The sequence below is a fragment of the Populus euphratica genome, unplaced genomic scaffold, assembly GCF_000495115.2.
Source record: "Populus euphratica unplaced genomic scaffold, PopEup_1.0 scaffold24.1, whole genome shotgun sequence".
Classification (NCBI taxonomy): Eukaryota; Viridiplantae; Streptophyta; class Magnoliopsida; order Malpighiales; family Salicaceae; genus Populus; species Populus euphratica.
The window spans coordinates 613,956-641,341 of NW_011499893.1; the positions used below are offsets into that span (position 1 = coordinate 613,956).

Genomic DNA, 27,386 nt, shown 5'->3' on the forward strand with positions numbered 1-27,386 from the left:
ACATGCAGTTGGCTAGGGCTGGTGATTTACTGTAGGCAATACTGATGAATTATTTTAGCCAAAACTGCTGCAATCACATCAATACCAACTATTATTTATCCATCTAATCATAAAGTGATCGATCAGTAACGAATCAGACATGCATCCAGGGGGGTGATCCAAATAACGTCGGCTCATTTGGTCAAGTGTTACACCATGTACATGAATTTATTGAAAATAGGGAGCAAAAACTGCCAAAACTTCCTTGTATACAGGTTTCTTGAAATCCACAGCCTGCATGAAAATGAGGGCAGAAGGGAACCGATCAATAACAAAATCAGAAAACTGAGTTTAACTGATCGGAACAAATAAGAAACATTAAGACAGCAGAAGCTACCCACAAGGTCAATTATTTGTTCCGGAGACATCCATGACCACTCGCCAAACTCAGGTTTTTCGGAGCCATCACCCAGTAGATTGATATCTTCCTCATTCCCAGTGAATTTAAGGAGAAACCTGCGTGTTTGTAGTTGCAAAATGTGATTAACTGATGTAAAACGAGCCAGGAAATAAACTGGCTTGTTGGTCACTTTTGGCACCAAAAACTACAGTTTTAATACCGTCAACTTAAAGTTCTTAGCCAAGGCTAGACTGGTTCGGACATGTAATTGACCTTAATGGCGAAGTCAGTGTAGGATGATTCAAACTAAATGTGGGCTATTTATATGCTCACCACTTCTGTGCTTGACCTTTCCAGTCAGATCCCCATTGATGTTTAAGTTTTTCCCTGACTTCTGGTGGGAGGTCATATGTCAACCAAGAAGGCGCCTGCAAATTCGATCAAGTTAGTAAACCTACCACAGAATGCTCAACAAGAAACTGTAGCCGCTCCCAAAATAATTTGAACAGGAACACGTAGAGTCAATCAGATGCAAAAGCTGAAAACTAGAAATATATAAGCTCTCAGAAGGCATGGTTCATCAATCCGTAGCTACAGCCAATGTAATAATGAACATGAACTGCATAGATATAGAATGGTGTCCATAAACTCTCACAAGGCTATACCATGGCATTGAAATTAACAGTGCAAATCACTAGAGTGCACATTATAATCCAGAAGCAAACCATTTAACATGTTTAATCCACACCCACTTTTTTGAATCAGACAAGCCCCCCTCATTCAGAGCATTGACATCATGGCTAAATAAAATAATAAACTAGCGAAAACATTTTTCTTGCTAGATCTTGCTACTGATGATTTCATATCTGTGCAGAGTATATAGCACAGGAACAACACTAGGCAGAAATTTTTTCTCAAACAAATTCAGTAGTGCCATGGAAGTTAACAAGGATAACATGTTGGCTAACAATAAAGAGAATATTCTTGATACCTCAAAGCCAGCTTAAATTAGACAAAATCACATGGTTGATAAATTTCAATATTCCTTATTAGAGTAACCAGTTTCGAAGAAAGCATTTCATTTTCTCCTTCAAAGATTCAGTTGAGATAAGCTGCCCATTCCTTTAAGATGAAAAACAGGGGAATAAAAAAAGACAGGAAAAAGCCAGACCTCGGCAAGAACTTCAGCTGAGCTAACCCCTGTCTCTTCTTTTAGTTCCCTGATAGCCGCAACTTTCGGGTCTTCGTTCTCATCAATGCCACCCTATTTCACACAAAACACCATTAACATATATCAACAAACAATCTTCTTTCCCTTTTTTTTTTTAAAAAAAAAAACTTTATATAACATTATTGTACCACAAAATGAAACCTTTTACTAATCATTATAGCAACATAGACAACAGCCAAATCACTAAAACTTAAGATTCATCATCATTAATTTGTACAACATAGTTTACCTCCTTAATCTTTTCCAATTCTTTATCTTCAATTAGACCTCAAAATAACAGATATCACGTAGTCCTTAACAAAATTAAACAACACTCTACAATCTTTAACATATTTTTTTTAGAAAAAACCAACATTTAAATCATCTGTGGCATATTCATTTTCAAAGAAAACCAATCAAACCATAAATAGATTCAAAATCTAAACAAAACCCATTAAACAAAAACCAATCTTTAAATCACCTGTGGCATTTGCCAAGCATTGGGTATATCCAACCTTGAAGCAGCAAAAATCTGCACAGTCCACACACAGAATAAGCTCATGTTTTTTGCACAAATTCACAGCTACGTAAATTTTTACTCAACTACCTTCTTTGATGGGTTGATAAGGCAAATGCCAACATTTCTTCGGTAACCTTCAGGAGGTGATTCCATTGATGATGATGATGATGATGATGATGATGATGAAAAGGCAAGACTCGATATTGTTGGGCTGTGAGGTTTCGGGTTTTGATGGAGGAGTGGCAACTTGGTGAATTTAGAGAACTTAGGAGGGTAGTTTGGGGAGAAAAAAGTGGGTTTAGACAGAACCTGGGGCTGAGGAGGACGATGAAGAAGGGGGGAATGTAAGAAAACGGAACGGCAAATGGCCATTTCTTGGGGCTTTCATGTTTCAGCGAGGGGTTACTGCGGAGGTCATATTGATTTTATTAAAATATCCCTGTATGCTGAATTAATTACCGTGATATGAATGGGGCTGCCCTGCCCATGGATTTAATTTATTTTTTTCTCCTGTCATTTTCTATAATTATTTTCAGATATTTTATGCATCAATTGTGATGGTAATTTCGAGCAATCACACAGTACCCAATATGTTTTTATATTTTAAAAATATTTTTATAAAACAATATTTTTTATTTTTTAAATTAATATTTTTTTAAAAAAATTATTTTGATTTATTGATGTCAAAAATAAATTTAAAAAAATATTTTAATATATTCTTAAATAAAAAATTATTGAAAAGCATGGGCTAAAACAATATCAAAAAAGGCTTTAATTAAAAATTAATTGTTTAAAAACATTATACGCTTTCTGTCTTTAGTTTTTGACATTTTTAATCTACGGTAGAAGATGAATTATGTATACACATATAAACACATAAGTTATATTGATAGATGAATTACAACTATCAATTTTATTTTAAAAAAAAAATACACAAGTTATATTCATACTGCAGCAGTATTGATGTAATATGACAATAATATTTTGATATTTTAGTCTAAAAAATTAAAATAGAAGACGTTGCGTGTGCACTGTTAAGATATGGTTTTTAATATTTAATATTTTATTTATTTTAAAAATTTGATGATAACAAGATTGATTTGTGTTACATCCCATTGATATCAATTTTTTTAATAAAAAAAATAAAAATAAGCATTGCTAACTTGTTTTTTAGTTAGAAAAAAACTAAATTACAGAGGGGCTAATCAGATATGTCATGTCCAATCTAATAAGTCTAAAAATAATTTAAATAACTAGAAAAAACAACAATAAAAATAAATATTTATAAAATCATGTATAACTAAAATGATAAAGTGTTTATTCGAGACCATAATAACTTTGTATATAAATAAGGTAAAACAAGAAAAATAATAAAAATCAATTAAAATATTGACTAATAATTTAAAAAAAATAACATTAAATAATAAAATTAAAAAAATAAAGAAAAAGAAATATTCAAAAAAAATATTTAGATGTATGGATATGAGTAGGTAATATATGGATATGCCAATTCAAACCCACACAACTAAATCTTTGTTATTTTTTTAAGGAGCGGTCATTTATCTTTTTATTTTTTTTAAATAAAAAATACTATTGCACCTAGAGCTCAGGGGATGGTTTTTATAGCGAAAACCCATTTCCGAACCATTTTATATTTCAAAAACATCTAAATACTATCATAAAAATCTTAATAAACTTTCATGGTTCCATTCTATATACTTAATTTTTTTTAAACATGGTGCACTTTCTAACATGTGAGCTCTCTTGTTTATTATCGGGGTTTCAACATATCTTCTCATATAAAAGAAATTTGATGAATTCTTAATGTTAACCAAGTATTTTTACAAGTTTTTATCAATTAATATCATAAAAACTTAAAGGATTATTGATGAATTCATATAAAATAAACCAAAAAAATCCCAAAAAATTCTTTAAAAGAGTAAAAAACATAAAAAACACTTAAGAAATATATAGACTTGAATAAAAAGCCCAGTCCATGCACTAGGAATATGGGCTTAAGCAAGTAACCCAAGCTCATACTCCCTACATGGGTGCATGGATGCTATGCAATGCACTAGGCATCTACCCAGTACATGTACACTTAGCACTAAGGGTGATGATTATGTACCTTAACATCCTCGTGGATTTAGGTTGTCACGCTCAAGCCTAGTGTGTTTAGATATTGGTAGTGCTTTTGGGCTCACTTTTACCTCCAATGATCTCTGATACCTTACTCGAGCCCAACATTTATCAATGAATTTTTCTAGACTCGACACTGGTCTTCTAATATTCTATACTGATCCAATACGTATTATTTTGAGTTGAATATAACTTAAAATACTACAACGATAAAATTACATTTCAACTTCTTCTCTTTACAAAATGATTAACTTCATAATTTATAAATACATCACAAATCATTTAAATCAAAGATTCATGATCTCTTTGTTTTTGATATTTTTAGTATATCTATTTTTAAAATTTATTTATCTAAAATATCATTACACTCTTCCTTCAAAATTATCAATTTTACCATTGGAGAGTCCTTATGCCTGTCAAATAAGATTTTTTGTAGGTACCATTTGCTTGGCTTACCAGTCGCTACTTGTTATTACCACAACTATTAATGATCTGGTTTATCAGGCACTATCTGCTACTATTATGATTACCGGTAACCTAACTTGTTAGATACCATCTTTTACTACTATAATTACTAGTCACTTTTCTTATTAGACATTGCTTGCTGTCACTTATCAATTTTCTAAGTTTTTTATATTAAGTCACCAAATATTTTAAATATAAAAAATAAATTAAATTATTTCAAATAAAAAATCAATTAATTATCTAACATTTCAGTTTTATTACCAAATATGTTGGATTTTAAGACTTATCATATTCATACCATGCAAATCCTATATGACATACTACATTCGCAATGTATAAATGAGATTACTCTAGATTATAATTTTAGTATTGGAATCCAAAAAATTAAAAAATATAATAAACTTATCTGATCACCACACAAATCCATTATAGCGAACTTACCGTGTTTCCGTCTAATTTCAAACTAAGTTTCACATCAATTATCTCTTTTTAACCAAATTAGCACGCCAATTCTTTTTTTCATTATTTTAATTTGAACTATAAATATTCTATAATTTTTTTTGGTGTTTATGGAATAATTTGTGATTTTATTAATTATTTTTATATTAATTTAAAAATAAATACAACTAAAAAAGAAAAATGATAAATAACAATATTGTTATTATTTTTTATGGGTGATTTTTTTTTTACATCTATATTTTTTAAGATTATATAAAAATAACCAATAGTATGACACAGTTAGTTACTGAAAGATGATCGCAGTGGCGGCTGACAGATCAGGAAAATGAAAATTATCGGAAGACCAAAGTGTACAAACCGTCAAAGTTAAAGACCTACCAAAAACAGAAGAGAAGAAAATTCTTCAGAAACAAACTGGCACTGCCCTGGTCCGTCAGCTCTGGTCCCATATCTTGTCCATTAATTCAAGTTTCAGCAAGAACTCATCTTTCTGGGTTCTTTCTATAATTTTCTTTCTGGGGTTTCTGTATTTTATTCTAAAAAAGGAAGAAAAGATGGTTGTGGCAGTGTTAGGCATGGATTCACTTGGTGAAAGAGCAGCAAAGATGACAGAAGCACTTCAGAAAAGCCAAACTATTACTGATAGTGTTGTTTCAATTCTGGGATCTTTTGATAGTCGTCTTTCAGTTCTCGAGACTGCTATGCGTCCAACTCAGGTGAGTAGATAAGGGATTCTACTTTTTTTGTGATTTTCTGGATTGGGTTTTGTTTGGTTCTTGAGAAAGTGAGGGAAAAGATTGGGACTTTGGGGTTTTTTGATGATAAACTGAAGAACCCAGACGAGATAATTGATCCCAGATGTTAGTGCTTAGTTTATTTTGCAATTGCACTGGCCTGTACTTGTTGTCTGATGTTGATTTATTGTTTGTTTTTTGGTTTTCGAGAAAATCGAGGAAAGCTGAAAGATTAGAATTTGGGGTGTTTTTGATCGTTGGTTGAAGAACCCGGATGAGATAAATGATTAGTTGGGTGATGATGAGAAAGTTATAAGATTCTTGATTGGATCCTGGTTGCTAGTATTTGGTTTGATTTTTGCTTGCTTGATTGGATCCTGGTGCTAGTGTTTAATTTGACTTGTAATTGAACTGACTTGTTATTCTTGTTTGGTATTGATTTATGATTTGCTTTTTAGTTGAAGGGATTTGGATCTTTAGTATTAAAATGATCACTGTTGAAGGACCCTAGATGGATGTATTGACTGGTTTTTAGAGACCATTAAATTGTACTGATTGTTTTTGTTGAATTTAGCTTTGCTTAATCTGGATTTTCGTAGATTAGAACACATGCGATCAGGAAAGCTCATGAGAATATTGACAAGACATTAAAGGCTGCAGAGGTTATATTGACACAGTTTGATGCTTCTCGCCAGGTTGGTTTCATGAATTACCACAATTTTTGCTTTCCTGCTTTATTTATAAATCACTACTCTTGAATTGCTAATGTATTTCCTTTTCCTGTTTCCATGTTTCATTATGCTTGCTTATGCCTATACCTTACTCGCCCTCAAGATTAGCTTGATCAAAGAGTTTCTGTGTGTTTCCATTCAATTGCTAGACTAAGGTGTCGTGTCTCAAAAAATAGGACTCTAGGTCTTTTTTAGTTGGCAAAATAGATTTCAGCACTGTTCTACCATTTCCATTGTCAAGCTCGTAGTGTTTTTTTGTTGTTGCTGTCTTTACTTTTTTTAATTTCTTAAGGCTTAAACTTGATGCCTTAACTGATTTTCTGTCCTTTTTAATTTCCATTTTCTCAAAGATCAACTTTTCCTGTTATGATGTATGGTGTTTGATGTTTAGAAATCTTTCACTCTTTGGATGCACATTTCCTGCTTGTGATTGTTGATATCATTATCACTTCAATATGTAGGCAGAGGCTAAAATACTTAAGGGACCACATGAGGACCTAGAAAGTTACCTAGAAGCAATTGATCAGTTAAGAAGCAACATTCATTTCTTTAGCGGCAACAAAGGCTTCAAGAGCAGTGATGGAGTTCTCAATAATGCAAATAGCTTACTTGCTAAGGCTATTTCAAAGTTAGAGGATGAGTTTAAGCAGTTGTTGGCATCGTACAGGTATGTTTTGTCAAATTGATGCTTTTCACATTGCATGCTTGGTACTTTAACTGGTGTATTGCTAATTCTTCTGCCTTTTTTACCAACTGGTGCTTCTATTTTACACTGATGATATTTAATATTCCTCTATGTGTGAACTGGTAATTATCTGTGGTAATACACTCTTATGATGTTGGAAAGAAAGCTGGTTCCATGAGACGTTGCATGCTCCAGCTTGCTCATCTCACAGCCAACAAGCTTGCATGTTCTCAATGACTTTTTAAGTTTTACTGGCCTATGATGGTCCTGTATAGATTAACATTTGGGGATAACTGATGTCAGATAGAATAAGTTCTGGGGGTATTTGCTGTGCAATCTATTGTCACTCGTTTTTGTGACCACAGAATTTAATTATTTCTGAAGGATCGCATTCATTTCATTAAACAACATTCAAGATGAATTCTGTTTACTTGTGAACAATCATCATCTGCTTATTTTGTTTAAGACATTTATATATAGTGCATAATTGATATTAATATCTCCAGCAATTCAGGAGAGGATGTGGTTGGTAATGACCTATGGATGCACTTTATCTGGTCATGCAACCTAGGCTTGTTCATCTCACCAGGTTATTCATTTATTTTTTCTAAATTCCAGCAAGCCCGTGGAACCTGATCGTCTCTTTGACTGCCTCCCTGAATCATTGCGACCATCCTCAGAATCACCTGGAAACCTTTCTAGTGGCAAGAATCATCATCATGAGCACCAAAATGGTGCTTCGGAAACTGGTGGTTTCAAACATCTTACTCTCATACCTCCAAGGATTTTACCTTTGTTGCATGATTTAGCCCAACAAATGGTTCAAGCTGGGAACCAACAACAATTACTTAGAATTTACAGGTAAAGAGCTTTGTCTTTCTATGAGTTATGTGACTTGGAATATTATTTACACTCTGAGCTGCTCTGACCTCCATGAGATATGTATCCATCCATTAGTTGTTTTCTCAAGCTAAGTCAATCTTACAGAGCTTTATTATGACATTAGTGTTTTCTTAACACTTTAAAGAGTAATCCGCTTGAAATCTAACTAGAAGAGCTTCTAATTTCACCTAGCTGAAGAGATGCAAGCTAATAGAAAAGTACAATCTTTCTATGATTCTATGGCTCTGCATGATACCCAAGCCAGCCTTGTCAATATCAGCTAGCATTTAATGCATTTAGCAACATGATTTGACTTGATAGTTTAAATAGGAAGACACCGTATCAAATTGACCACTTTTTTGTTTTCTTTCAGGGATACCCGATCTTCAGTCATGGATGAAAGCCTTCGCAAGTTGGGCGTTGAAAAGCTGAGCAAAGAGGATGTTCAAAAGATGCAATGGGAGGTCTTGGAGGCCAAGATTGGGAATTGGATTCATTTCATGCGCATTGCTGTAAGGACTTTGTGAACTTGCATGATTGTTTTGTATGTTGTCCTTCCTAGTATCTAAATATGTTTTGAGCAGGTCAAGGTCCTGTTTGTTGGAGAAAGAAGAGTCTGCAATCAAATATTTGAAGGGTTTGATACTCTCCTTGATCAATGTTTTGCTGAATGTACTGCTAGCAGCATCTCCATGCTTCTTAGTTTTGGGGATGCAATTGCCAGAAGCAAAAGGTCACCTGAGAAGTTATTTGTACTTCTGGACATGTATGAGATAATGCGAGAACTACATTCAGAGGTATGGTTGATGCTACATATGCTCCAAGAATGTGATGTGTTTACTGCCTGTAAAATTGTTCTATTTTGTATAAATGAAATAGGAAACGATCATGTCTAGCAGAAATTGCATCAATCTTCAATCGTATATTAGTTCTTTCTTTTTTTATTCCCCTCCTTTCTGTGGACCAAGTTTGATTCCTATTCTTACTTTGCTCTTACTTTGCTGAAGGAAAATGAAAGTTTATTGTCACTGGTACTAAAGTTTAGATCCTTATTTTCCCAGGCTTTCCATGTGGTAGGTTTTTAGTATAATTGAATCAAACACCTAAACACACATCTGCATCTGACCCCGATTTGATCCATATATGCTACTGATTCATGATAATTTTGTGGATGCAAAATTTTTAAGATATATGATACATTCCACATTTTCCTTAGATGCCAGAATAGGTGTTAATGCATGAGTTGCAATCAGGGCAATGAATATTTTGAGAAACATGCGGTATTGTTAATATACGATATGATTATTATCGACTACAAATTCTTTTGCAGATTGAGGCAGTTTTTGGTGGTGAAGCTTGCAATGAAATCAGGGAATCCACATTTGGTTTGACAAAAAGGCTTGCCCAGACAGCTCAAGAAACCTTTGGTGATTTTGAAGAAGCAGTTGAAAAAGATGCCACAAAAACTGCTGTTCTGGATGGGACTGTTCATCCCTTGACAAGTTATGTGATTAACTACGTGAAATTTCTCTTTGAGTAAGTTCAGCTAACCATTCTTTTGATCTTCTAGTCTCTTCATTTAGCTGGTTCCGCCTGTTCACTTTTAGTGCTGTATTGATTTTTAACTTGAAGCTATATGATGCAGTCACAATAATGACTGGCTAGGCTTCCATATTGTTTTTTTTTCTCCAGTGATCAAACAAAATATTCTTTGCTCAGCTATTCACGTTGAGCAAGCATATTTTATTCTCTAAAACACTTGTAACCATTTTTTTTTTCATCGTTTCTTTTTTAATAAATTGTCCCCATGCTGCTGGATTTAACATCAGATATGTTCACATTGTTTACCTGAAAGCGGTGTATTAAACCTCTGCAGCTATCAATCAACCCTGAAGCAACTCTTCCAAGAATTTGAAAGCAGTGGCGAAACAAGTTCACAGTTAGCAACTATAACAATGCGGATAATGCAGGCTCTTCAAACCAATCTGGATGGGAAATCTAAGCAGTACAGAGATCCAGCTCTGACTCAATTATTTCTCATGAACAATATTCACTACATGGTCAGATCTGTGCGCAGGTTTGTAATGCATTATGTATTCTGAGAGCTCTTTAAAGTTTACTGGCTCTGCTTGTGGGCAAGTTTCAGTGCATAATTTTTTGTTTTCAGATCAGAAGCCAAGGACTTATTAGGGGATGATTGGGTTCAAAGGCATAGAAGGGTTGTGCAGCAGCATGCAAATCAATACAAAAGGAATGCTTGGTCAAAGGTATTGTTCTGTTTGCCAATTAAATGAACTGCCTGACAACGGCCAAACTCTCAATTAGTTTTCGTTGATATCATATGGTCTTGATAATTTAGACAATTGAGATAGTTAAAGACAGAAAATGCCCTCAAGGTGCCAGAGGCCTTGTTGACTAGATCTACAAGAAAAAATGTGCTTGCTAGTCAAGATGATTTCAGCATAAAAGAAATATAACAAGAAGATATAGGTACAGGCAGTTGGCATAACATCATAATAACCAAGGTGTATGAAAGAAAAGTTTACAACAATGGAACTTTTGTCAAAGATGGAACATATTTTCTTATGAGAAAGAAAAATAGATTTGTTGAGAGAGCTTGCCTTTTGTTTATTAAGTTCTATTCATACAATGAAAAGACCTATCAAGTAAAGTAACTGGGTTTTGGTGTTACTAAACCATGGATTTTCAGATACTTCAATGTCTCTCTACGCAAGGCCTAACCTCCTCATCTGTGGGAGGAGGTTCTGCTGTATCTGGTGAGGGAGGAAGTGGCAGTGGCGCCTCAAGAGGGTTGATCAAAGACAGGTCAATATCAATTTACTTTCTTCTTGAAACAATCTTATATTCTTTTCAGTTCCATAATTCACAAGCTTTTCTGACCTGGGTGGAGAAGTCTGTTATGTGATCAGATTCAAGACTTTCCATATCCAATTTGAGGAGCTTCACCAAAAACAATCTCAGTGGACTGTTCCTGACACTGAGTTGCGAGAGTCACTAAGACTTGCTGTTGCTGAAGTCTTGTTGCCTGCCTACAGATCCTTTATAAAACGCTTTGGGTATGTTCTGTCCTGTTATTTTTGCAACACAGATGCATGTGCTTCTTGATATTCTTGTAGATTTGAAGAAACATATTCATCTTTTATCATTTGCTTCTTAAATGCAAGAGAAGAACGAAGTACATGCACAAGTTTAAACTTGGTCTGAAAATATTGATATATGTATATTAGGGTGTCAACTGGAATTTGGGTACCTGAAAACTGAACAGAACCAATCTGAATTGGTTGTTTGGTTTGGTCTTTTTAATGCCCAGATTTTCTCCTGGCCACCTCATTTGTGGGTGATGAGGGGCCAGGAAATGTTATTTTTTGTTTCTTTCTTTTCCCTTCTGTTTGGAAGCTCATTTCAGTTTCTGGCTCCAAACTACCTTGATTATAGCTTCACCTTTTCAATTCTGAATGTTATAATATCTCGGTGCTGGTGCTGCCACTACACCAAAGATTGCGCAAAACCCCCACTTTCCATTGTATTGTGGATCTCTAATTTTATATCATTTCCACCATTTTGTTGCAGGCCTCTGGTTGATAGTGGGAAGAATCCTCAGAAGTACATTAGGTACACAGCTGAGGATCTGGAAAGAATGCTGGGGGAATTTTTTGAGGGGAAGACCTTGAATGATCCCAGGCAGTAAAGCTTGAGACTCACTTGAATTAGTGACCTCATGCTCCGGTAGGACACGCAATGCACTTGCTTTGGAATGTTTAGTTGTTGGGTTCCTTCACACGTTGTTATAGTGGCACTACTGCCTTCTGTGCAGATCATATGGTGTTTCGATGGGGTCTTGTGTATCAATGTACCATTTGTAAAGGCTGTGAATAAATGTATTCTTTCTATTTGATTTTAAGAGAAATAAGGTCTATTTTTGCCCTAGCTTGTGCTATTGGCTAAGATGGCTATTGTATTGAAGAAATAGAGCGGCTTTTTCCCATTTCCCAATTATGTAGAATTTATTGTGGTGATGGATTGTATACAGAATCACCATTGCTGCTAGTGCATTATCGTTTTTTCTCTAGCAAGATCATTAAATGCTGCCTCAGATTACATGTTTTTTATTTTTTTCACTTTACAAAAAAAATAAAAACAAAAACAAGCTGTAATTATTGGATATAGTAAAAGTTTTCTATATGATTACATGTGTTGGGTTGAAACATGGTATGATTTGAGAAATTTTATATTATACAAGCTGTAATTATTGGATATCATAATAGTTTTCTATATGATTTAGTATGTTTTCCTCACTATCATAAGTTGGTGGATGATTTTAACCCATGATCCTATGATTTTAATGTCTCCAGGAGTAATCCTAGCTATTCTTCATGATTTTAACACTCATTTTTCCCAGAAAGTCATGATCGTAACTGGGGATTTAAGACATCAAGCATCCCAACAAACACAAAATCTTACAATTTTATCACAACTTTTAAGAACATCACAATTACATGATTTTTTATATAAATTAAAATAATAATAATAGAAAGAAAATGAATTTTAAGCTTAGGATAAGATGGCAACAAATCCACGCATTGAATAAAGGCATGATTCTTTCTTGCTTCTCAAAATAATAATTTTTATGAATTTTCATTATCGATGTCTTTTTGAATAAAAATACATTTCCAATTCAATCATCATGGGTAAGCCCAATTACACACAGGCACTAAACTGAGAGTTTCAAGCCCAAGCCATATCATAAATGGACATAGGAGGAAAAAGAAGCCCTAAATTGTTTGGTAACATTCGTTGTTGTTTCTCTATTCAGCATATCAATGGAGCATCCATTCCACCAGGTCCAAACACCCTAGTTCCAAGAAAAGTTCAACCGGCCGCCAAAATAGAAAAGGCCAGACCAGGTCTTGCCACGTGGAAAAGAAACTTAGCCACTACCGATATTCTTGAAATACCGTTACTTGATGGTTGTTTGGTGTCCTCTGGTTCTTATTGAAAGAAAAGTCTGTCCTCACTTTCCCGCTCTTTCTATAACCGATTCTTGTTTGGTTTCCTAGAAAATTAGGATGGATAATAATATCTCGCAAAAGGGTACGTAAATGTAAAATTTTCTTGCTGGAATCTTTTTTCAAGTTTGATCTGGTTTTGGTGACGAATGTTTCTTGATGATTGCCTGAGCATTCGCTTTAAAAAATATTTGTGGATTTTGAAGATGAGGAGGATGAGACGAGGGAATGTTGTAGAAAGGGAGCATGTGAGTAAGGCAAGAAAACCTCTTTCTGAAGATATAATCCCTCACATTCTCAACTTGTGAGTTTTCTTTGCTTTTAATTCTGTGTTAGAATGCTATTTTGGTTGGATAAAGTTATGTTTTGTTAGAGACTATGGTTGTGCACCAAATGTAGAAAAAATTGTCGAAGTTTGAGCAACTGTAAAGGTTATAGTTTATGTTTACTTACAATCTTATGCAATCTGGACTCCATTGAAGAAGGCAGGAATGGAAATTAGGCTGTGTTTTGTTTCAATGGCAAGAAATGTATATGCGTTCTATACATTAGTGGTGGTTAAATGGGAGTAGAATGGAAGGGAAATTACTGTTTTCCATGACGATGGAAGTTCATACGATGTAAAATTAAGTTATTGTTCAAGACTCTTTCTCAATCACTTCAAAATGTTCATCAAAGTTCTTTCATTGATTGTTTCAGATATGGGTCTTGTGCCACGCCTCGAGACTTTGAAATCTATGCTCCGAATGCTTCTTTTGAAGATCCGCTCATGTGTACCCATGGGTATGCAAAACTTGCAGTTCTACTAGTGAAGTGAAACATAGACTTGTTGATTCTTAGAAATTTAAACACTTTGCATCACAGAGAACTGTTTGCAGTCATGAAACTGGATCGATAAGCAGAGTTCGGTGGTAATAATGAGTTCAGATGTAGTTTGATGGAGCTCCTCAAAATTATCAGCCTTCTGTAGGAAGTGAACATTGATCATTTTATGCAGTGAGCAGATTTTTCCTTTTCCATTGAGCCCTATTTGGTCATCTTCAAATGGAGAATTTGTTGCTAAACCTCCATGCAATTTTCCAATGAATCACCCCTGGTTTATTGATCAGAATCATTAGTTTGTTGCTTGTTTTAACCAGAGAAATGTTGTGGGTATGAATGCCTTTGCATTTTCTTCTTCTGCTGATTTTCTGATTCCACAGGGTGAAGCAGATCAAATCAGCTTTCTATTCAGTTTCTAAGGTACTATATTTTCTGTATCGGTAATAATCTTCTTCTTTGTAAATATCAAATTAATTTGAATTTATTTTTCTGATTTTTCTAATCATACACTATGATTTTCTAAACACTTTCTCCCTCTAGGATTTTGATCTTATCATTATGTCTAAACTTCGGGAGGCATATACATTTCTTGTTTGATGCTTAGTGCTAGTGTTGAATCATGTAATAAATTGAAAAAAAAAAATTGTAATTGTTTTTCAGGTCTTTAGTGAATCAGGAATTGTTGAATACAGTGTGAAAGATAAAGCAATATCAACAGGAAAGCAGGAGGTTCAGAACTTATTTTGCAATCACTCTTCATGATTTTTTCCAGGTTTGGCTATTGGAATAGAAATTTGAAGCTTTACATGATACATTTGCTTCAGATCTTAATTGACAGCAAACAACACTATAAGTTCCTTGGAAGAAATATAGATTTGATGTCGGCGATGGGAAGGTAGTTCGCCATGAAGATTGGTATGCTCTACAGATACCTATGCAGAATTATCCATAATTGCGACTTATGCTCTTGCTAAGTTCAGTGTTACTTTGTACAGGTGGTACAAGAAGCCAATTGGAAACACAGAAACAACCAGGTTTCCTCTGGTTGGCCACTTAATGGAAACACTTCGCCGAGGATCAATGCTTGCAGCTCATTCTTTGATGGGATTCGGAAAGGACCCCTCCACGTAAAGTTACTCTTAGAATCAAACAGATACATCGTGTTTTTCTTCTGCTATACGAGTCTTTAGTTAAGTTACTATTGAGCTTGTATTAAATCTGTGTTTTTGGTTCTGCTTTAAATTAGCATTACAAGTAATAATCAGCAAAAACAAGTTTGTATTCGATAATCTCCAGCAGCTTTACATACAACTCTATATTATGGTAGGCATATTTCATTTTATAATGCATTGCATGTGATGATCATAAACGAAGTTAGCATTTTTTCACAAATCCTGGGAGCATGGCTGGCAACTTAAAAGTAATTTTTAAAAACACCATACCTATACAAAGCCTCGTTACATATATATAAAAAAACAAGTTATTTAAAAATATATATTATTTTATAATTTTTTAAAATATTATATTATTCAAAATTATTAAAACCAAATTACAGTTCAATACTTTTTATCAGTAATTAAAATAAAAATAATAATTTATAATATTTATTACATTGTCAAAATTTAAACTTAATTAAAATAAAATAATAACAAAACGTCTAAAATATCAAATTAAAATTAAAAAAAAAAGTTTCGCACAAGTAAGACATACGATTCAAAACTAAAAAAGCATGAACATTTAACAAAATCCACCCGTTAACAGAAATTAAGAACTTGAAATAATATTAAAAATAAGAGGTGAGTTCAACCAATTCAACGAGAGAATAACAATATTTAATATACATTTTAGATATTAATAATTTACAAGTTGAGTTATCTTGATATACATATATATATATATATTAAATATATTATTATAAAATAGTGGAATACATGTCAGAGATTAAATGACACTCGAAAGTAACCAGATAACATCAAAGATGACTAGATGATACCCAAAAATGACCATGATGGAAGGATGAGTCGTTACAGGTTGATGTCTTTCTCATCATCTAAGTGTATAAAATGGTGTATAAAACACTATATACATGTAAATTAAATACTCTCTATTAGTATGAAGTTATTGACAAGTTCTATATCAAGATATAATAGATATTCATATAATTATCAAAGTAATGTATATCATATTGAATAGAATTTAGTTAAATAAAATCTTAATGCAAATTTAATAATAGATGAGTATTAGAAAAATAAAACAACAAATATAAATATATAATAAATTAACTAGTTATATTCATTATATAATCAATATATATATTTATATTACATGTATATTAAATATTATCTCACTCACTCAAAAAATATAAAAGTAAAAGGAATATCAGATAAAAAATCCAAAAATTCTATTAAGAATCATTAAAAGTACATACAATGAATATATAAAATATATTAAAAAAATAAATAAATAAAATAAAATACTCCAATCATAAAATAAAATCAGGTTTAGTCTTCTAAGTTTAGGGGTTAAAATGATAATTTTTAAAAATCAGGGATCAAAACATAATTTTACTAGAATTGGATGACCAAATTATAAATGTCAGAAATACATAAATATATTAAAATTTCACCCATAGTACATCCTCTGTACAGAATCTCAATTTCTATTCCAAGAACAAAATTGCAATTTTTAAAAGTTTAGGGACTAAATTGTAAATTTATAAAATAAAGAGACTAAACTAAAAATTACACAAATAAAATATTAAACTGAGATTCATTATCTTTAGACTCATAGAAATACTTCCTAGAATTTCAAAATATGTTTTAGGGGTCAAACTATAATTTTTTTTTAAAATTTAAAAATTAAATTATAATTTTTATAAATCAAAAATCAAAATAAAATTTTATCATCCTCAACCTTAAGTCTATTTTATTCAAATTTTCCAACAAAATTCAAATAAATTTCTTAACCCTTTATCAAATCAATTTATAAATTTTTATTTTTAATAACACATTCAAAATCAATCACTTAAGTTATTATAATAATAATTAATCTTTACCATTTAAGCTTTAAAATCTTCTTTAATTTTTCCACAAAAAGTAATATGAGGGACACGGAGTTTTTACGGAGAAACACTGCCTTTTTCTTCCTCGATGATATGGGTCACGGATTTTTCAAGGAAAAACACTGGCTTTTTCCCTAGGTTTTACATTGAAACAAATTAGCCAAACGGTAGCTTAATGGTCTTCGACTCATAACAGGACTATATAGGAAGCCATGATAACAGAAAAGGAAAAAAGCAAGAGTGCGGGAGGAAGTTATGATGCTTGCTTAATTACCACGTTGATTGCAGCTTACTAGAAATATATAGGTGACAAGATTATCTTTGCAGGTGACAAAACTAACCTTTCATGATTTTGTTTTGATATTAGCAAAAGATCGACAGAAAATGTGAGACTCAAGCTCGAGATCTCATCCTGGAACTTTGCCGTAGCACCATTGAGCTACAAGCTTGTTGGTAATTAACCTAGCTCTCATCATATTACTAGTTAAGATGGTTGGATGTGTACTTCTAACCAAAACCATCACCAATCTTCCTGTCTAATTCTCTCATCAATTTGTCTTGTGTGCAGAAGAGAGGAACTTTGACCTTGATTGTCATTTCCAATTGTTTTTCTTTTTGTCGAATCTCGATGTGCTAGTGCTAGACGGTAGATGTGTTTTTTCCTGACCATTAATTTCTGCTATTTAAATGTTTAATTTTCCCCTTTGCATAATTAACATGTACGTACATGCCTAGCTATTTGTGGCTATCCTTTGGATTGCTCCTGATATGGTTGAATCTGGTGTTGAGAGTTATCAAGCACACGGACCAGGACTAAATCTACAATTCACTAGGTAATATCCTCAACTAAAGGTTAAGTTGTATCAAGACTAACATGAAAAGATGCAATTAAAGCTTCAGATTTTAGATAATCCAAAAGACTAATAAATTCATGTACAGAAATTAAACAAAAAGGAGTTATCTTAAAACTAGAATAGTGAAATGAGATGAGCCATATGGGATCTGTTTGTTTCCTCATTGAAGGATGGAAAGGTGAATATTTACTTGACAGCAGTTTGTTTTGAGAAGAATTAACATATGATTATTTATAATATTAATAAAAAGCTATGATATGATATGAGGATCTCTATATGTCTTCTAAAGATGCTCGAAGACAAGATATAACAATGATTGAAAGCAAAAACATATCGAATATACAATATCAACACGCATTCTCTTGTTAAGTTTCACGCCAGAGCCTCTTTTTGACTGGTCTTTCACGCTACTTTGCCTTTGAGATGTATTTATACCTACAGTGCCCCACAAGAAGCCTAGTCTCTCTGTGTGTGCCCATTATCATTCGAGAATGATGATTGAAGGATCCAAGACTAGTGTTCTTCAGGTATAGCTGCAGTTAGGAGAGAGTGAAAGGTAGATGATTCTATGATAAAGCTTTTTCTTTGTCGGAGTTCAATTATACACTTATTATTGGAGTTTCAGATCCGAGAATTCCCTTACTTTCATGTAAAAATTCTCTTGTATTTAAAAGAAGGAGCTTTGTGTAGATGGCGACCTTATATAAGAACGGCCATTCTAGCTGGCTGGCTTGCTTTCTTTTTCCAAAGACTGCAAAAGTGTAGTGTGGAAACTTTGTCTCCATGCCATTCTTTTTTGGCAAAGGCCTCCACTCTCTCCCTCAAAATCAAAAGTTAGAGGTGTGGAAACTGAGACACTACTGTCGCAATGAAAGATAAAAGATGTGATCGTAGTAATGCCTTTGAAAAGTGTGCATTTTGAATACTTTATGCCCTAACGACCCCTAAAAAGAATACAACTAGTGGGTTCCTGCTTTTGGTATTTCCTTTTCCCATTTCTTTTTATCAGTTGTAATTAATGATTTTCAGTTCTTGTTCTAAGATTATATCAGGATAACGGCTAGTATAATTCATCTCACAAAAATAAAAGAACCTTTTGGCCATTATTTTGTGTCAATGATATAGGTTTTCACAGTACAACAACATCAACCTAATTAGATGTTCAAACTTGAAGTAAAGCATGAAATCAACTAAGACCATGCATCCCTGCCCCACCTCATCATATCATGAAACATATATAAGACAAGCTAGTAACAACCTTGTGATTAGTGATACAATGATCAAGACCTAAATGCTGTTGTTGAACTTTATAGTTCTTACTGCTATTGATTACCGATACATAGCTTGGACCCTGAAGAATATCATGTCTTGTTAAAAATTCATCAATATTTAATTAGATTTGTGCTTAAATGGGTATCTAGCTAGATGCTGCAAGTCCTGCCAAAGGATTCTGCTACAAAACCAAGCAACAGCTGCTGGTTTGAATTGCGGCAGCCACTGAAGTGGACTAAAGGTGAGCATGGAGAACATTTGGAGAACGTTTGACTAAGTTTGAGCTGATCATCATCTGACTATATATTTTGTCTAAGAGAATGTTTTCTGCGTGTCGGATAAACATGAATGACAGTAGATTAAGGGTGCATGTCCACGAAGACGAAAAAGTCGGGTAGAACATGCAAGAAAAAGAGCCATCTCCTCAGGAAGAGAACAGACCAAAAAATCAACATTTTCTGAAAGATGTCTGTTGTAGTTCTCAAAATTCTTCTAGGGCATGGTAAATTGTTAAATATTGTAAGTGCGCATAAATGACAGGTGCAACAAAAACATGTCTAAATATGTTTCTTCAAAGAATTACAAAGGTTCAAAAGAAAAAGGATGAGGAATTATGATGTGTATGAAGCCTATAGGTGTTGGTCATAGATGTACAGGACAATGTCCCGGCAAGCCACACAAGTTTTTCATGGAATTCGATACCATCCCAGAACTAAGACTCCTTGGTTAAAAACCACAATAATTCATGCAATTTGCTATCATCCATTCCTATGACTTCTTTCTCAAGTCTTTTAATCATTTATCCTTAATGGGAACAGAGCTCGAGGTCATTACTTCAAGTGACAAATGCTACCCATTAATACCATCAACTTAGTGGATTAGTCCTTATAAATTTACGGGGCCGCTGGTGGACTAGGATTGGTGTCACTGGGTTATTATCATAATGCTGTGAAGTTTACTAAACTTTTAGAATAAACACTTAGTGCAAGAGATAATATAAATTTTTTATCATCTTTTTGTTAGGTATTCTTTCTTTTCCTTTCTGCTTTTGTGCTGCTCAAGTTAGAACATGACAGTTGGGGATGAGTAAAGCAGGTATCACATTTAGCAGATAAGCCATTGCTTTCTTCATTTGATCTTGTGTTTTAGAGCATAGAGCATACAAAAGAACCGGATATAAAGCCCTGGTTTACTACTTTTTGTGGTTTCGTTGTAAAGAGCAGTACTTATGCTAAGATCCTCAGTGAAGGTACAAAGAGCCTTATCATTTGTTAGTCCTTCGGTTTCTTATGAGTAGAGGAAGGTATAAAACTTCCTGAAAGATGAAACTTATTCCTCTTTTTGTTTACAAAATGATACAAATCTTTAATTTATATGAACAACAAGCAGCAAAATTAATCTAAACCTATCCCTCCTCTTTGAGTGCTTATATCACCTGATGGCATATAGGGTGGCTTGGACCACTCATTTCAAGCTAGTTACTAGTTGCTACATATAGCATGAGAGATATTTAGCAGAATAAAAACACGGATGAATATTTTGAATGGCGAGCCCATATCTGTACTTCAGGTATAACATATTAATTAATCACTGGCGATATATATATATATATGTAGCCAATGTACCTGCAAATTCTTCAAACATGTTCCCTTATGTTTATGGCTCCTATTTTAAAAGTCATATAAAGATGATCTCCCTTTTTGTGATTCTAAAGTGGAAACTTCTTTTTGGTCTAACGATATAGATGCTTCTTGTTTCTGCTTGTTTTTATGCTGATCCTCTTTTTGGCTGCTGATCAATTAATCCCCTCCTCATATATACTTTTCAAAGGCTATAATGTTAGGTCTTAATACATATAAACCAACAAACAAATAGTAATGATGTGAACACTTGCCCACTAATGAAAAAGCTCAGTGTTCGCCTTTTATAATTCGTTATGGAGGATTTTCTCTCAATGGTTTCCCTTCCAGAGCGGCCATTCTTTTGCATGACCATTGAAGTTACGAATCTCTGAACTTTTGGTTTTCAACAATTTCAATACTGGCCAAGTCGCCTACAGCAAGATGGATCTTAATCACCATATTTATATAACATTGTTGCAATTTAAAGTGTAGTATGGCAACTTGGGATGACCTTTTGCATGTAAGATTGTCTAACTTGAAAAAAAAAAAAAGAAATCTTAGAAAAAAACTATGATTAAAAATGCAGTAACCTATTACATGTTACAGCAAGTTAAGAAAGAAAAACAGATAAATATACAGTAGAGCCTTCCTTAGCGAAGCGCCTAAATCCTGTCAGCTCCCCCCTCCATATAAGATCAGAAAAGAAATTTTCGTTTTTCCCCTTTGTTAGTTTAGTTTCTCTCCCCACATAAATTCACAAAAAAACAAAAAAAACAAAAAAGAAGGAAAGAAAGAAAGAAAGTCCTTCAATATAGAAATCTAACAGATTACCCCCTCCTATCTCATCAACTCTTGAATTTTGAAAATAACCAGTCTATCCACAGATTCTAAGATTCCATTTTCTGCAAGTGAATAGTCATCTCCATTATCACCTTCAAGGGAAATATTTAAGTCAAGTGAAAGAACAGGACTTTTATCCTCCATGCCACCCTCATCTTCCTTGTCTCCAAGGTCACTGGTTTTTTGCCTTCTTGGAGGTGAACATGCTCTGGACACTGAACTGAAGCTTTCACAACTGAAAACAATAATGGCATCTTTAAGAGGAACCTTTTCACCATCAGGAAGTGTTACACTTCCATTTTCAATTGCTTGTTTGAGACCCTTTTGAGAACAGTTATCAACTCCATCCACATCTTCCATGAAGAACACACGATGAGGGTTCTCATTCAATGCTAGGCCAAGTCTCTCAAGATAGCTGCTACCCAATTCATCTCTTGCTCTCTTGTTTTTGGATTCTTCGGTAGAATCAGCTCTTGATGATGAGAAATTGCTTAAACCGATTGAGACAAAGTTGCTTTGAGAGCCAAAAACTAGTCTAGCTAGCTCCCTTGCAATCTTCTCTTTGCCTTCAAAATCAACACCTAAGAAAAACAGCCATGTTTCTGCATTGTTTTCTATGTGATTCAACTTCCCCTTCCTTTTCCTCATTCCAGATCTGCACTCAAGGATGGTGGTTGCAATTTCAGGAATGATATCCTTTTGCCATGGAACCTTTTTTTCCAAGCCATTACGTAGATTCTTCAAGTTGTAGTCATTGAACTCTCTAAAGCTTTGAACACCTTCCATATCATCCATTGCCTCACTTGAAGAAGCTGAATTTGGGCTAGAGTTAGGATTTGACAAAAGGTCGGGTTTAGGACCATTTCTCAGACTGCTTTCATAACCTTCATTGCTGCATTCTGAAATCCAAATCTGGTTCTCTTTCTCGAGCTGTTTATGTTCAAAAATCACTGGCCAACTTAGATGTGTCTGCTGTGAGTCGGTGTTGGGTTCATGCGAGGAGACTGAATTCGGCGAAGGAGGTGACGAAGCAAATTTGATGGTTTTCTCAGGATAGTAGGACTGTTTGTGGACTGAACCAAAAAGCAAGCTCCCTTTATTGCTTAGATATTCCGGCTGAAGAAGTTACAATTGCAAGGAGTGTTAATGTTTCTATCAAGCATCGAAGACAAGATCTATAACAAACTTTGAAGTTCAGGTAAAATAAGCACCTTATCATTGGTGGTGTTTCTTTCAGTCTCTTCCTTGCATTGCTGGAGCCATAATGGCAAGCTTGAGCTGGCGGAAATAGTAATGCCAGTAGTGGATTCCTTGTTTTGGGTCCTACCTGCTAGGCTTTGAGATTCCCTATTGAATTTGACAGAGTTATCTTCCCAGCATGTTGAGTGGTTATCTACTCCACATTCAAGCAGTGGCCAACTGGACCCATTCATAGATACCTTGCTTCTGGGCTGATGAGATTGTGAATCACTGAAAGAAAGTAAAGAACAAAAAAGTTAATACTGGTGACAGGCATGTCGAGGAAAAAGGATAGGCAAGTGAACTTGAAATAGCACTTGTATTAAAATGTAAGGACTTGCCTATCAAGTTTGAGACTTAAGCTGAGGCTCCCAATTGGAATTGTTACAGGATAAAGTTCCCACATAGTCTCTAGAGAAGGCTGGCCTGCTTTACACTTCATGTAAGTTTGGAAAGTTGCAATCCCCATAAGCCAAAACCTTCCCGTTTCACTGAATCCACGAACTAATCTTTTGATCTCCATGATTATGTGATCTACAGTGCAGTAGTAGCTTCGACTTTGCTCACCATAACTTGACCAAAAATCAGAAATCCATTTTAGATCACCCAAATATAAAACCACCCCATTACTCATATAACTTTTCACAATGCACCTAAGCTCCACAAGCTTCTGTTCAAGCTTCTCTTTGGAAAGATTTCTTAAAGAGAAGAGAGGAAAGCTTACGAACCTCACAGACCTCAAATCCCCAGAAGCCTCTCCTCTCCCGACCTTGTCCATCACTCCCCTAACTACACTGTCAGCAGTAGCCAGACACTCACCTGTTATGACAGTGTTTCTCTTTTTTCTCACCAATGCGTTCAAGACACTCATTACATCATCATTCCTTACTTGATCTAATGGCTTTCCATGTATGATTCCAAACTGACTAAGAGGTAAAGGCTGAGGCACGCTAGCACTAAGAACTTGAGGTTTGGTTATTTCTTTAGACTGGCTACTAACAGTAACAGAACTTTGAGGACAGATCTCCAAAGAAACAGCTTGTTCTACTTTGTTTTTCACTTGAGTACTAGAAAAACCAGCCTCCCTCATGACTCTACTGACACTAGGATCATCAAGGATAGAGATTATGAGTTGTTCTATCTCAATTTTCAAGGCTAAAATGGGCTGTTGCTGGTTTTCGATGGAGCCTCGCCGTTGGTGAGCCTGGGCACGCTTAAAGGCTGCAACCAAGGCATTGGAAAGGGAAGGGTAGGAAGAGTGAGGCCCTAACAAGGCACTAGAAGTAGATGCAGGGAGGCGATTAAGTGCCACATTGAAGCAAAGCTCCAGAGCCTTGCATTGAAGAGGATGAGAGTGAGCTTGAAGGCAAGCCCTTCTGAGAAGACCAGTAGAGGAAGCAAGCATAGTACTTGCTACATGAAGAGGAGTGACTTGAGCATGGCCTCGCCGCCTAGCAAGACTAACTGCTTGTTTGACTAAACTTACAGCCTCAGGTGTAAGAGTCTGCTGTACACTGCAAATTCCTGCTCTCATCTTTCTGCAGTTTTAAATCTTCACTCACTTGTATAATGATACAAAATCTCAAGGGTTTCTAGCTAGGTGAAGGAAAACTAGATGATCACTTAGAGAGGTTTTGGCCGCATGTGTGGATACTGGATAGCTCGAGAAGTAGAAGCAAGGAGTTGTTTCGGTAAACTATAAGACAAGCTACTAATTAATATGAGAAAGCAGCAATCTTGCTGGTTTATATTGAAGAGGTGGTATGTGTAGATATTATGTGACATGGGATTGTGCTTTACTTGCTAGTGAGGCAAATTCTAGTCTTTGTATGTGAAAGTGGTTTGCATGTGATATCCGACTTTCTCTTTCTCTCATCATATAAAGGTTAGTGGATAAATAAAAAATAAATAAAGTTGGTGACTCTCTATATTGTGGGAGGAGTTATAAATTACGTTAACATCTTGCAAAGCACTAAGCTTTAAGGGCTATGAATGGAATGATCACTCTCTTGATGACAAATAAAATGATTGATGAGTTATGTACTAGCAGCTTCAGAATAAGCTCAAAAGTAGATTATGAAAAAAAGAAAAGAGAAAAAGAGAAAGGGCAAAGAAAAGGAAGGGCAAATCCACCGATACCAAGGAGGTGAGGAAAAGAAGAGAGGACTGCCTGTCTGTTTGAAGAAGGGAATTGGGAAGTGGGAACTGGGTTAGCAGTGCTTTACTCTGCTCTATTCTAAAAGAAGAGGAATAATAATGCCTTTGATGATTTGAGTTATGGATGCCGCAAACTTTAGAAAAAAACAAAGCAAAACAACAGCAGATTGCATGAAATCTATGTCAAAGACATTCTTTCCCTCGATCCCCCCCTCTCCTCCTTGCCCATAAAGTTGGCTTTGAGGACCTTTATTTCAAATCAAGTGTTCTTCATATTTTCTTGCCATGAAATTCATAATATATGCTATGCACTGAGTGTTTTTTCTTGTCTTGGAATCCATCTTGATCATTCTTGTGCCTAACTAATTACTGGGTAGATAGATTCCTATTCGCTTAGCCCATGACCCTATAGTAGCCATTTTCAACTCAATAATTAGCTAATCTCTTACATCTTCTTCTCTGGATGGACTGTAAAGTACTGTTGTGACAGTGTCATGCTTATATTATAGAACAGTCATGGATACTTGTTTGGAATCCTACCTCTCTCTCACAACATTGGACGGGTTATCAGTCATAAAAAAATCCCACCCTTTTGCCTCAAGAATATTCATCATATCGCGGTGTCACTTTGCACTTCTCTTGATCATCGTTACCAAGCTTCGCCTGATCAGGTTAACCTGTAATTCACCGATTTCATTTTGTATGAATAACAACGTTTCAGAAACCTTTGCTGGAGAGAACTGGACAGGGTAATAGTAAGTTGTAAAGAGCAAAAACAGAAGAATGGTCAAGGGACTCAGGATGCAAACTAAACGACACGTCGGTCCACATGTGAAACTATGTCAGGATGAAACCAAGCGACAAGTCGGATAACAACCCCAACAACCGTCGAGCAAAACTATCAATGACTTGTCGTCTGAACCAAGACCACACTTATCCGTGTCCGTGTGAGTAAATGACAAACGGTCAATAAAGTTTTTGTATTTTAAAAATATATTTAAATAAATTTAGAATTTTTTATTTTTATTAATTTTAAATTAATATATTTTTAATATTTTTAAATTATTTTAATATATTAATATCAAAAATAAAATTTAAAAAATAATAAAAATATTATTAATATATATTTTAATATAAAAACTATTTAAAACATAACCACTTACAAGGAAGTTTAAGTAACCTGCCAAGACAAATTAAAACGACAACCTAAACTTAAGGAGAAAGGAAAGTTCAGTTTACCCCTAAACTTAAAATCATTCTCAGGGACCTCCCTGATGCTCTTATTTATCGCAATCTAAACAATTAGGGAAAACGATTTATGACAGGTATTTGCCCAGTCAAGGGAATATGAAAGAATTCCAGCGTATTTCAAGAAACATTATAATAAATCATCCTAAAATAATAAAGACCTTAGAGCGATGGAAGACGAAAATAATTTATTAGTATCATAAATCGATAGACCTCATAATTCAATAATTATAATAAATCCATGTCGTGTTTTATATTCCAATATTGTATAAAATATGTGCATGTGTATTCCATTCTACATCTACTGAAATAAAAATGAAATCATTGAGAGAATTTTAAATACAACTTTAAATTTAGGGACTAATCTAAGAAAATACTAACCTAAGTGGGGTAAAAATTATAATTTACAGCTAATAACTGTTATATGACAAAGTCACAAACCGATCCCGGTATCTTGTCCCTCTCCGTTGCACAGATTTCAAAACCATAGCTACTGAGCTTCAGGTACTAGTTTATCTCTTCAACGTCTATGCCTTCCTCTCGCTTAAAACAGTCTTTTTACTGAATTTTGTTTGGACTCACAGTTGCTAAAATGGGTTTGAACTCTTGGGTTGAATTAGTGTCAAAGTTTGTTTCTTTTGATTATTTGTGTAATGAATTTGTTTCTAAATTCAATTTTGCTATTGTGGCTGTGTTATTATACCCGCTTTCTGCGTTAAATGCTTCCAAATTAAGGCTAATGTGGGCTTAAAAAGTATGAGATATTAAGCTATATATTATCAGTTCATGAACATGTATGAATTAGTGATGTGCATCTGCCTAAAATGCATGCTGTTAAATATATTTTCTCAAGAGTGATGTTTTTTAATGCTAATTTGTTATTATCTTCGCTTGTACGGTTTTTATTTGTGCAGTTCTTGTGTTATAATGAATTGACTGGTCAAGAAACTGGGTGCTGCTAGAGGCAGTGGCACCAGCATGATTCTGCCTCTGATGTCCAAGTGATCAAATTTCAGAAGTGATGGAGATGTGGGATGCAA

At 34.4% G+C, this 27,386-nt stretch overlaps 3 protein-coding genes, 1 long non-coding RNA gene and 1 pseudogene across 7 annotated transcripts in view; 3 read left to right on the forward strand and 2 right to left on the reverse strand.

Moving 5' to 3' along the window:
- Nucleotides 1-65: 65 nt before the first annotated feature.
- Nucleotides 66-2,545, reverse strand: LOC105131564 (nudix hydrolase 26, chloroplastic-like). 2 transcript variants are annotated; one of them, XM_011034602.1, is made up of 6 exons: nucleotides 2,197-2,545; nucleotides 2,071-2,121; nucleotides 1,551-1,643; nucleotides 713-807; nucleotides 377-495; nucleotides 66-273 (listed from the first exon to the last, which is right to left on the reverse strand). In XM_011034602.1, the coding sequence occupies exons 1-6, from the start codon at nucleotides 2,479-2,481 to the stop codon at nucleotides 182-184; spliced, it is 735 nt and encodes a 244-aa protein (XP_011032904.1). In that variant the 5' UTR covers nucleotides 2,482-2,545; the 3' UTR covers nucleotides 66-181. The 2 variants fall into 2 exon arrangements, with proteins under 2 accessions (XP_011032904.1, XP_011032905.1); XM_011034603.1 differs by having other exon boundaries at nucleotides 381-495; nucleotides 2,197-2,542.
- Nucleotides 2,546-5,530: 2,985 nt separating this feature from the next.
- LOC105131565 (exocyst complex component EXO70A1-like) lies at nucleotides 5,531-12,298 on the forward strand. The gene is made up of 12 exons (XM_011034604.1): nucleotides 5,531-5,888; nucleotides 6,506-6,601; nucleotides 7,099-7,304; nucleotides 7,941-8,183; nucleotides 8,578-8,716; nucleotides 8,789-9,001; nucleotides 9,535-9,740; nucleotides 10,081-10,281; nucleotides 10,372-10,471; nucleotides 10,915-11,030; nucleotides 11,135-11,281; nucleotides 11,796-12,298. Exons 1-12 carry the CDS (start codon nucleotides 5,727-5,729, stop codon nucleotides 11,911-11,913), a joined length of 1,947 nt encoding a protein of 648 aa, XP_011032906.1. The 5' UTR covers nucleotides 5,531-5,726; the 3' UTR covers nucleotides 11,914-12,298.
- A 746-nt stretch (nucleotides 12,299-13,044) lies between these two features.
- On the forward strand, nucleotides 13,045-15,361 carry LOC105131566 (uncharacterized; annotated as a pseudogene).
- A 6,052-nt stretch (nucleotides 15,362-21,413) lies between these two features.
- LOC105131569 (uncharacterized) lies at nucleotides 21,414-24,875 on the reverse strand. The gene is made up of 3 exons (XM_011034605.1): nucleotides 23,283-24,875; nucleotides 22,914-23,172; nucleotides 21,414-22,818 (listed from the first exon to the last, which is right to left on the reverse strand). Exons 1-3 carry the CDS (start codon nucleotides 24,473-24,475, stop codon nucleotides 21,700-21,702), a joined length of 2,571 nt encoding a protein of 856 aa, XP_011032907.1. The 5' UTR covers nucleotides 24,476-24,875; the 3' UTR covers nucleotides 21,414-21,699.
- Nucleotides 24,876-26,777: 1,902 nt separating this feature from the next.
- The window catches only part of LOC105131570 (uncharacterized), a 2,136-nt gene continuing 1,527 nt past the window's right edge, over nucleotides 26,778-27,386 (forward strand). The window contains exons 1-2 of one of the 3 annotated variants that reach the window (XR_843458.1): nucleotides 26,778-26,850; nucleotides 27,261-27,375. This is a non-coding gene — a long non-coding RNA (uncharacterized LOC105131570). The remainder of the gene's footprint in view (nucleotides 26,851-27,260; nucleotides 27,376-27,386) is intronic. The other 2 variants (XR_843460.1, XR_843459.1) reach the window with 2 other exon arrangements.